This window comes from Hipposideros armiger, unplaced genomic scaffold (assembly GCF_001890085.2).
Source record: "Hipposideros armiger isolate ML-2016 unplaced genomic scaffold, ASM189008v1 scaffold_165, whole genome shotgun sequence".
Classification (NCBI taxonomy): domain Eukaryota; kingdom Metazoa; phylum Chordata; class Mammalia; order Chiroptera; family Hipposideridae; genus Hipposideros; species Hipposideros armiger.
In genome coordinates this window covers 1498638-1510656 of record NW_017731515.1, presented here as the reverse complement: position 1 = coordinate 1510656, position 12019 = coordinate 1498638, and the positions used below count along the sequence as shown (strand labels likewise).

At 34.6% G+C, this 12019-nt stretch overlaps 1 protein-coding gene across 1 annotated transcript in view; it reads left to right on the top strand.

Annotated features, from left to right (window-relative positions):
* The window catches only part of WDR17 (WD repeat domain 17), a 138546-nt gene that overhangs the window by 30144 nt on the left and 96383 nt on the right, over positions 1-12019 (top strand). Inside the window, exon 2 of the mRNA XM_019651731.1 lies at positions 10340-10462. Coding sequence (XP_019507276.1) covers positions 10397-10462 — 66 coding nt within the window. The 5' untranslated portion in view covers positions 10340-10396. The remainder of the gene's footprint in view (positions 1-10339; positions 10463-12019) is intronic.

Genomic DNA, 12019 nt, shown 5'->3' with positions numbered 1-12019 from the left:
CTCCACAACTAGACTGAAGAACAAAACGACAGCAACTTGTCTGTTCCCCTTACCCCAGTTCCCCAGCATTGTTCCCATCCCCCCATTCCCCAATAAAAATCTTTAAAAGAAAATTTACAAAATTCTGTACAGTATACAGGTGAGTTCAACAAAACTGCCTTGAATCTGTATCCTGATATGTCTCTAATCTTTGAATACACATTTTATATACTTTTATTGATTTTTCTTATTATTTCTCAAACCTGCCAGAAAGCATCCGTCTCAGAGTCCGCTTTTGCTGCCCCCTCTACTTAGTGGCTTTCGGACCAGATATCCTTATATTTTGCCTTCTCACCTCCTTTGCTTAGTGTCAACTCAGTGAGGCCTCCTGATACTATATTTTTAAAAATTGCAGTGTCAGCTCTATCTCCAGAGCCCCTAATCCTCTTTTCCTGAATTTTCTCCATACCACAAATTCTCTTCTAATATACATCATTTACTTGTCTGTTTTGCTTATTTCCTGATTCCTTCCCACAAGAATAAAAACTCTGGGAGGGTAGGATTTTTATCTGTTTCACATAGTGCTTTATCTTCAGTGCCTGACTTGCACATAGTTGGTGCTCAATAAGTTATTTGAATGAATGAATGAATTGAGAAGTGATTATTAACATTTTTGAAATTATAAATAATTGAAAGGAATTATAAATTTCTAACTATTAAATAAACAACTGTTTACCTTGTGTTTATTCTTTTAGTTTTTAATGTGTGTGTATGCGTCTGTGTGTCTGTATATATGTATTATATATATAATATATATATTTATATATACATACACACACATTTGAAAATACAGGAACATAATTGTTTACAATATGCCTTTTAGTTTAACTACAGAGACTTTTTCAAATCACTGATTTATAATTACTATTTACATATTAAGATGTTTTATTCATATGTTCATATATTTTTATCTACTTTTATTTCGACCTTGTTTGTGGTATATTTTAGCATAAAGCCTAATAACTTTTAAAAATTAATGATTTATTTATTTATTTTTTTAACATTAAGACTTTTTTTTTTTTAAGATTTTTATTGGGGAATTGGGGGTATGGGAACAGCCCTGGGGAATTGGGGGAAGGGGAACAGACAAGTTGCTGTCATTTTTTGTTCTTCAGTCTAGTTGTGGAGGACGTTGCTTCACTGGCCCAAGTTGGTACCATCATTGCGCTCTTCCCGGGCGAGGCACATCAGTCGCTGGCTTCTGGACGGCCGCTCACTGAGGCTGCTGGCCGCTCACGCTAGCTGCTGGCTACATACGGTAGCCCATGGCAACCCACTGCCACAGGGGCTGCAGCCTACGCTGTCGCTGGCGACTCAAGGCAGCCCAGCTCCAGGTTGAGCTGTTGTTCAGCATCTTAGCTGTAGAAGGCAGTGTCACTGGCCCTCATATGTGGGATCCGAACCGGGGCCCTCTGGCTTCCCAAGCCAGTTCTTAACCATCGCGCCACTCGGCCGGCCCATGATTATTTTTAAATTATAAAAATACTTTGAATCAATTTCTCCCCAAATATCAAGACACAAATTGTGTCTATTGATTACCTTTGTAAAATGAGATATTTAGCATGCATTTGTTTTCTTCTTTTCTAAATCTCAGTACCTCGGAAACCAATCTGAGAGTTTTAGGTTTTTATAACTAACTTATATATGTTTGGTCTTCTCTTTCAAATAATTATTCTTGACATTTGCATTTCTATAAACATATAGCTTTGGTATTCAGATTTCTTTACTTAATGTATTTTTTAAATTACATGAACTTTTATATTAAAGTTGTTCATTTTGATTAATTTTTCAAAAGCCTGTAGTTTTTATTCAAGTAATTTTTAAGGAAGATAACATGGTGTATTTATGACAGTGTCATTCTGTTTGTATTTCCTTCACACATGACTGATATTTTGGCTGTTTTATAGACTAGGAAGATCACAATAGTTCAGTTTAACACAGTTATTGTACCACTGATTTCTAGAATTTAGTGCAGTGCTGAGATAAGATGCCAGTCTCAATTTTCCTCATTAATACATAACATTTAAAAAAGATTCTACTTAGATGCTTATAGGGTTATAAAACAATAAATTAATCTCTGAATTTGCCTTACTATATATTTACATCAGGATCATATGTATATATATATATGTATATATATATATATATACATATATATATATATTGCTTGAAACAAGAGGACTGCTTACTTTCAGGGTCTTAATTAGGGTCTGCCTAATCATATGTATTATAAATACTTTCTCCCATTCTGTGGCTAGCTTTTCACTCTTTTAAGGATGTCTTGATAAATATGTTTGTAAGTTTAACATACTCCAATATGTGAATTTTTCTTTGTGGTTGACATTTTTTTATGTGTGTCCTGTGTAGTAAATCTTTTTCTACTCCAAAGACAGATATTCTCATTAGTGTTTTTAAAACTTTAATATTTTACCTTAAATATTTCAATTTCCAATCTCTGTGCTACTGGTGCTTTTTTTGTATTATGTAAGATTGAAGTTAAGATATTTATGTATTTTTCCATGAGGCTATTCAATTGACCCACAAGCAATTATTGAAAGGTCTGTTCTTTCCCCAACTTACAGAATTATCACCGTCAACATAAATCAGTTAACAGTATACAAAGGGATCTATTCTAGACTCATATTCTGTACCATTAGTCGGTTTTTGTATCCTTGCATTCGCACCAAGCTGTCTTCATTATTATAGCTTTATAGTCGTTATTGATAGCTAGGAGTATAAGTCTTCAGCTTTGTTCCTCTACTTCATGACTACCTTAAGTATCCTTGGGCATTTCCATTTCCATATGAATTTTAGAATTAGCTTGTCAGTTTTCACACACACACACACACACACACACACACACACATGCATACACATTAAACATGCAGGGATTTTGATTATGACTGCATTGAATCTATGGATTAGTTTAAGAGAATTTATATCTTTACAATATTAAATCCTCTAACCCATTAACATGTTATATCTCTACTCTTTTGTTTAGGAGTTTCACATTTAATTTATGGGAGAGATTGCTCTGTAATTTCCTTTCTTGTAAAGTCTTTTCCAGGTTTTGGCAGGATATGAGGAATTGATAAGTGACTCTTTTTGTCTATGTACTCAAAGAGTTTATATACATTTTTTTCTTTAAATACTTGTAAAAATTCACCTGTGAAACCATTTGGGCCTAGGAAATTACTGTGGAAAAATTATAAATGTAGATATATTCATATTCAGGCTACTTAGATTTTATCATTCTTTCATCAACTTTGGTAACATATTTTCTTGAGGAATTTGTTCATTCATCCAAGTTATCTATTATATTGCTGCATATGTGCTGCATATGCATAATATTTTTATTCTTTTTTTTTATGTCAGCTGGTTCTATAGTGATGTCTTTTTCATTCCTGATATTGATATTTGTACTTTTTCTTAATAAGTCTTCCAAAAGATGCTCTAAAGGAACTAGCATTTGGTTTAGTTGATTTTCTCTATTGTGTGTTTATAAACATAAATATGCTTTCCCTTCCTTTTTTTAGAAGTATTTCCTTTGCCTACATTTTTTAAGATTTTATTTGCTTTCCTTTTCTAGCCTTCTGTGATAGAAACCTAATCTTTGATTTTCATCCTTTATTTTTTTCTATTTATATATATATATATATATATATATATATATATATATATATATATATATATATATATATAATTAAGGCTATAGTCCTCCACCTCCAAGCATTACTTTAGCTAGAAGCCACGTATTCCTATTTGTTGTGGCTTGCCATTTAGTGCTAAATATTTTGTTATTTCCATTTTTACTTCTTCTTTGATCCAAGGATTATTTAGAAGTGTTGTTTAATTTTTAGACAGTTGTGCATTTTCTAAGTATCCTTCTCTTGATCTCATATTTAATTCCATGGTGAACAGAAAACATACTCTAAATGATTCTGATATTTTGGAGATCAGTGAGGTTTTTGTGTAGCTAAGCACATGGTTTATTTTTGTAATTACTCCGTGTTTAGTTGAAAAGAATACGAATTTCATCATTGTTGGGTACAGTATTCTATATGTCAATTGGGTTAATTTTATTGAATATTATCGTTCAGATCTTTTATACACCTATGAAATTTTCTCTACTTATTCTATCAGTTATTGAGATTTGTTAAAGCCTTCCATTATGATTATGGATTTGTATATTTCCCCTTAATTCTTTTAGTCTTGCTTTATATATTTTAAAGTCATGTCATTTGGGTAGAAACAATTATAAAACTTTTGTATCATTCAGTTGAATTTACCACTTTATCCTTAAGAAGTGTCACTCTGTGTCTTTGGTAATATTTCTTGTCTTAAAACTTGTTCTATTATTTATATAACAGCTTTCTTTTGTTTAATAATTATGTATTATATAATTTTCTGTTCTTAGACTTTCAACCATTTTGTAACCTTATATGGTGTGACTCTTGCAAAGAGTATATGGTTGAGTTTTTTAAGTCTACCAATTATACTTTTAACTGTAATCCACTTATTTAATGTATAACTGTTATAATTTGATTTACATATACAATCAAGCTTTTGGTTTTCTTATTTACAAGTTTTTTATTAATTACGTTTTCCTGTGATTAACTTGTTAATAATGTTTATTCTTTTTTAGTTACCCTGGAGATTCCATCATGTAACTGACTCATTACAGTTAAAACAAATAATTACTTTTACCTCTTTATTGATACTAATTCCATTTATCTTGATCTCACCTTTTACACTGTTTTCATATATTGGGTCGTCGGAAAAGTCATGATGCATTTTTGCAACGAAAAACAGAAAAAATACGTCATAACTTTTCCGACAACCTAATAATTTAGTGCTAAAAATATTTTAAACTATAGCATTACAATGATTGTTTTGTATAGTTACTATCTAGTTATATTTAAGTACATATTTACCCTTTCTAATGATATTCATTATCTCTAACATTTTCATGTTTCTGTCTAGGATCATTTCCTTCTGCCTAAAGAACTCCCTTTAGTATTATTTTCTAGTTCAGACCAACAAAATTTCCCTAGTTTTTGTTGTATGAAAACATCATTATTTTTGTCTAATTTTATTTTCACTGTGTATAGAATTCTAGGTGTGTGGTTATTTTTCATAACTTTAAAATTTTCATTCCATTGCCTTTTGACTTCCCATTATTCTTACTGATCTTGACTATATCGTGACCATCACATTTTTGTTGTTGTTTTGTCTGTAATTTTCAGCATCTTACTGTGATGTGCAACTTATCCTGCTTGGATTTGAGGAGCTTTAGGTACTTCATTTTTTAAAATCAATTTTGGAAATTTCTCACTCTTTATCTTTTTGAATATTGATTCTACTATATTTCCTCTCCATTTTAGACTTCCATTACATCTGTGTTTAACTTTTCAGCATATTCTATTTTTTATGCCTTGTTCTATTTTATTTCATTCTCTTTTTTCTCTATGTATTAGTTTTTGTGTGTACTATTTATTTATGTTCCACAGCACTAATACTAACTTCTGCTGTATCCAACCTACTAATAAACTCATCCATTAAGATACACATTTCAGGTACTGTTTTTCAGTTTTAGTGTTCATTTGATTTTTACTTTTTATATATTCTGAACCCAGTAAAAATACTTCATTTTCAAGTATTTTGTTTATAACTTCACATTAAAAATAGTGTGAGACCTAAGCTAAAGAGAAATACACTGTATACTTCGTCACTTTGTTTTAGTGATTAGAATCACTAATAACTGGAGATCATTATCAGCTGTATTGATTTGTTGTTTGAGGATGAGCTTTCAATTTCTTCTTAGGACGTAGCCATCTAATACTTTGGAAGGTCTGGTCAGAGCATGCAGTACTGGGATGGGAACTACCGTATTTGCCGGCGTATAAGACGACTGGGCGTATAAGACGACCCCCTAACATTTCCACTCAAAATACAGAGTTATATACTCGCCGTATAAGACTACCCCCTCTTCCGCACACCTTCCACACACAAAATAAAAGGTAAAACAATATCAGATTTGATTTCAACATTTATATTTATATTCAAATGCTTATGACATGCAGGAAAACTGTCACAAGGCTGTATGTAATCAAACATATACATAAATCGCGATTCGCGATTTTGCGCTATCATACTGGGTGTATGGTCGGCTGTGTGCGATTTTGCGAGTGTGGTAAAATCGCATAACAGCAAAATCGCATAACAGCCGAGCATACACCCAGCAGCGCTGCTGATGCCTGAACGGTATGTGGAATGAAGTGGGCGGGCATCGGGAGGCCACTATGGCACGGGGCAAGCACTATGGGCAGTCTATCTGAAGTGTACCTGGCGTATAAGACGACCCCCCACTTGGAGGCATATTTTTCAGGGCCAAAAATCGTCTTATACGCTGGCAAATACGGTATTTGTCTATACAGATCTTGTCAGGGGTTTAGGAATGTGCTCGTGGAGATCTGCTCCTGTGCCTATTCCCTGAGGAATAGTAGGAATTAAGGGGTGACAGGATCTACTATGGATGTGGCATTAAGAGACATCCACTGTAGGTAATAATGGCAGTCACTTAATTCCATGTTGGTGTCCTTTGGACTCCTAAACACATATCCTTCATCTAGTGCATCTCAGTCCTCTTCAGCTTGTTTTGGTAGACTTCAGTTTTTGCTCATTTCCAATTACGAGATTTCTTTATTCTTTGTGTCCACCTTCCTCATCTGCTTGTCTCTGACATTGCTTCTAAAAATATTTGTGGATTAAAGACGTATTAGTGCTGTATCTCAGAGAAAGACTTGAGTTAATGTGTTCTGAAATATGACGGCTGGGGGTGGTAAGTGGGTCCGAAAACACTAAGGGGAACATTAAAAGAAAAATAAAAGTATCCAAGTGAAGTTAGAAAATACAATCCCATTATATATTTTATATATACACACACACACACACACACACACACACACACATATACATATTACAAATTCATTTTGGATTTTTCACCTCTAATTTTGTTAGTATTATAAAGCACTGCTGTGTATTCTTAGTGTATAATTTCTTTTTATTTAGACTATATGCCTGACAGCAGAAATGTGCAATTTACTGTTTTTTAGCAGCTAAAGTTGCTCATTAGCATAATTAGCATAAAGGAAGCCTTCTAAGCTTCCTAGAAATCCCCCTCATGGCAACTTCCTGTCACTACTTCCTTCTCCTCAAAGAAAATTCTCTCATTATTTTTAATAGCATAGATTAATTTTGCCTGTTTTTAAATTTCTATAAATGGAATCATGTGATATGTATCCTTTTTTATGTTTGATTATCAGTCATCATTATAAGATTAATCAATTTTGTGTATATAGTTCATTTTAATTATTGTATAGTATCCCAATGTATGATTATACTGCAGTTTTTATCTCCCAGATTGGGGGAATCCACTTCTTAGAGGAGATTTGTGTGTCTCCTTTTCCCCATCCGCCCTCTGTGGCAGCCAAACTCTGCTTTGTACCTGTGATGGTGTGTAGGAGAGAATTTTTTTGTACCTCCTCAAACTGTGGCAGATCTGTGCTGTGTTTTGGTGCAGGATGGGAGCCTAAGATGTCTTCCTGCCCACGCCCCCAGGGGCAGACAGCTTTTGTTTCTTCCCTCCTTCCACAGGTAGTGGATCTTTGCCTAATTCCTAGGGTCAGGAAAGCAGGTTTCCTGTCACTCCCTAGAGGCGGATAAGGTTCTCTTTTACTCCTGCCCATTTTCCCTGGGAGTGAGGCTGTTTGTTTCCTCCCCCCTAGTAGGGATATTGCTTCATATGAGAGAAGGATTCAGGGAAGTAGATTGTGTTTCGTGCCTGTCAACTATCAGCAGCCAATGGCTTCCTACATGCCTGAGCCACTGAGGCGAACTGCCTCTGATTCCCCCAGTCTTTGCCCTCAGCACCCAGTTGAGGTTTCTGAAGGACATCTTATAAATGAGTGCCTTGGACCTCCAGTTCTTCTAAACTGGTGCTCTAGCTCACATTGGCTTAAAGAGGTTAATTACTATTTTATCTGATTTTTTTTCTTACCCTCTTTTATGGCAGTCATCTCTTTCTCCCATGCCCTGTCAGAGGTGAAACCATTAGTGTGTTTTCTCTCTTCATAGAGGGGCTCCTTACTCTTTGGAATTCCCTTGATTGCTTTGCAACCTGACAATTTAATGTTATCTTCCTCCAGAGAGAATTTACTTTTGCTTTTGAAAAGTTAGAGTAGGGAAGATCACCTTACTCCAATAGTTGAATGAATTCATTGGAAGCTGAGTCTCAGTCTATTTCTGTTTCTTTCTTAGTCTTAAGGTGTAGACCCAGATGGTTCTTGCTGAAAGGAACCCATTATTAGATCATTTTTCCTTGGCAGCATCTGAACTCCAGTTTTTTCCCTCCAGCCTTACGAGATTACCAAAAGCTCTCCATAGCTTCAAAGTATTTCAGTCACTCCATTTATTTAGGCAAATCCTATTAGGGAAAATATAGAGTTCTCCCACCCCAGAACCACCACCAGAAAAAAAGTGCCTGGATAGAGTCTTTGGACTTTTCTTGGGACTTGCCTTCTTAGTCTGAGATTTTACATATTTTGATCCACCTTTTCTTGGTGTCCTCAATGGAAGAAGTAGAAAATATATACGTACTTGTCTGCCAAACAGAATTATTATGACTATTCCAAGCACACTTAGTAAACTGTTTATCTGCTCTCTTAACTCAGACTTCCTTCTTATATTTTTATGTAGGGTTTTCATCTAGTTAGGATGGACAACTGTCCCAAATTATAGTTTTATACTTTTGACAGCTGTCTTCCATTAATTTTGATTCCTTCAGAGGAGTATCTATCTGTTCATAGTAAGAATAGGCAGACAGTTGATCCCAGGTCTGTGTAACTTGTGCAACACCCTCAGCATGAGGAATATTTATATTTCCCGAGTGTCTCTTTTGCAACCTTGTCCTCTCCTCTAACCCACCCAACAATGGTTCTAGAAAGGTTAGAGACAGACATATGAAAGAGGATGATTTGGAGCAATGCCATATATTTTATACTTGATTCTAATGGTTTGATTGAACAAGCAATGGCTTGTGCTTATTTTGCAAGTTCATTGTAGTTTGTTGGAAAGTTTAAATAAATATCATTGCTGTCTTGTACAGTAATGGAGACAAGCGCCTACTAAGAAAGTATAACTGCATATAGTACAATAGGTAAGAAGACATAACTTGGAGGGGATGAATTTAGTAGAGGAAAGGGTAGGCTGCAAATGCCAAAATTTCAGAGGATTAAGCCAACATCTTAGTCTGAGTTATCAGGTAAAACTAGATGGAAAGATCTCAATGTAGAATCAATGAGACCAGGTTTGGCTTGGCTGAGTGGTTCTGCTGCTCACTGGAGGTCAGTGATTTGTCTGCGGCAGCTGTGTGATTTGTGTCTGTCATCCTTCTTAGCCTGATCCGGTGTGGAATTTGTTGATGGCAGAGGCACAGGGGTGGGAATGGAAACAAGCCCTGTAGTCAGAGCTTGGACCCGGAACACTCTGACTTCTGCCCACAGGTCACCAGGCAAAACAAGTCATGTGAAAAGTCCAAAGGCAACAGGCAGGGACATAAGAGTCTTCCCCTGATGAGGTCATGGCAAAGATATCGATGCAGGGAGATATATGAAAAGGTTTGGATATTAATGCCTACAGTAAGTTTTCTGACATTGTAAAACATTTTGTTTTACTTCATTATCTTTATTTCCTTTATCACGATGGCCTTCAACCTTTGATTATTGTCATTTCCTTTCATTACTAATCTTATTAGGCAGTAGGAATATTCTGACTATGAATTAAGTTAAATTTGTGATTTTCACACTAGTCAATAAGACCCAGGGACTTATACACAGGTATAAGGATGGGGAATAGATGCCAACATGACTGTCTCCTCCCTGTTCCAGTTAACTGATAAGTGATCATGGCATGCTTCTCTGAGGTCAGCTCAAGGTTTCACCTCTGTGCTCCAGGCAGCCCTAACCAATCAAGGAGATGTCAGAGTTGAAAACTTTACCATTGTTACACTAAATACACCAGATTCTGTTTACCCTCAGATCATCAAAATTCCTGGAGTACAATCAAGAAATAATGCTTCTGTTTTCTGATTTAGCATTATATTGACAGATACGGTTATTTGTAAATTAGTAAAACTGTTTCAGCTGAAATGTGCGTACATGTCTAGCATGTTGTCCTGAACAATCTCTCTCAAGGCAGATTTGGTAAATTGCTTGGTTGAAATGCATTGTTGTTGCTTTAGGTGCTGACTGTTGTGAGGCCAGATTTCCAATTGCTTTGATTAAAGTAGAAACATTCTATGGCTTGGATGACTTACATTTCAAATTGGTTTGAACAAGATGATTGGTATGAAGGACTACAAAGAGTAAGCTATATTTATGTTGTAATTATAACTCCCTGTGTTTTTTTCTGTTTTACTTGTCATACAGCTGTGTTACTGTGTCATTTATGTTGTGGACATTTTTGCATTGCAAAATTCTGAGTGTAAATAAGATACTTATTTGATAGATTTAAAAGCAGAGGTAAGAAGATAATATTAAGGATAGTCATAATTATACATTGAAGAAAGGGCATTTTTTTTCTGTCCTGGTTTCAGATGAATTCTTAGTGTTTTCAAATTATCTTTAGGCTTTAAATATAAAATAGAATTCTTTCTAATGAGATTAATGTATGAAAAGAGCAATAATTTCAACAGTCATTTTACATAAAGAAAAACATTTAATGAAATAGATGTATATAATAATACTACATATTATAATAATAAAAAAGAAAATGCAAAAATTTTCTGAAGAACAATGCCATATTCTATTTGATAAATTTTGAGGCAGTTATGTTTCAAAAGGATTTACATTGTTACTATGACAACTTTTGCATATTATTTTGAAAATAGTTACTTTGATCTATTATTGCAAAGTACAAAACTGCTATTTAAAAATGTACCTTATCAAAATGGACTCAGTTTAAAATAATATATGATTTCTTTTGGACAATTTTTACCTTTTTAATGGATGATTTCTTAGTTACTTAAATGAAGGCAATTTGTGGATTTTTGTTTTTCATTAATGAGTGGAACAAAATAGCCAGAATATCTTTGTATAGTTTCACCAGCTTTTCCCCCATTGTTGTTTGAGGGCATAGCTACTAAAGATACTGAATTTTTCTTCCTCCTCACTTCCTCAGGTTCCCATTCTAATCACATCAATCAAAGATATTTTTTCAGTATTTTAGTTCTTTTAAATTATCTCTTTAATTGTAAATCCTCTGCAATTTAAAATCTGTGTCTCTTGGGTTCTTTTTCGTCTCTGGAGCCTGTTAGTCTCTACCTCTAGAGAAAACCCCTCATATTGCGAACCCTAAAGCATTCTGCAGACAAGAAGTTGAGAATTAGTGGGTATCTTTCCATCCTGAATTCCAGCCTTACCCGTAAATGATAAAATATTTCAGTTTATGGGTTTAATAGTAGCACTCCAGTCCCACTGGACAGACACACACACACGTAGCATCCTTTGTATTCTGTGTGTGCATTTTAAATGTAATAAGTGCATTTATCATGTTGAAACAAAGGCTTAGTTTCAAGTGCGGTCCATATATTTCTCAGTGGGAGTGGATAGGGATGATAGTCTAATTGGGGGAAAGGAGGTGACTCAGTGTAAGATACATGCTTCTTTACTAAAATTGTGTGTTCCTTTACAATGACTTTGGGGCAGCTTATGGAGATTATGAAGATTCAAGATCCTTCCTTCCACTATAACTCCAATCTACCCTTTAATACTACCATTGGTCTTTATAAGTGAATTCCTCATTCTAAGACATTTTTTTATAAGATTTTTATTGGGGAATTGGGGAAAGGGGAACAGACAAGTTGCTGTCGTTTTGTTCTTCAGTCTAGTTGTGGAGGACGTTGCTTCACTGGCCCAAGTTG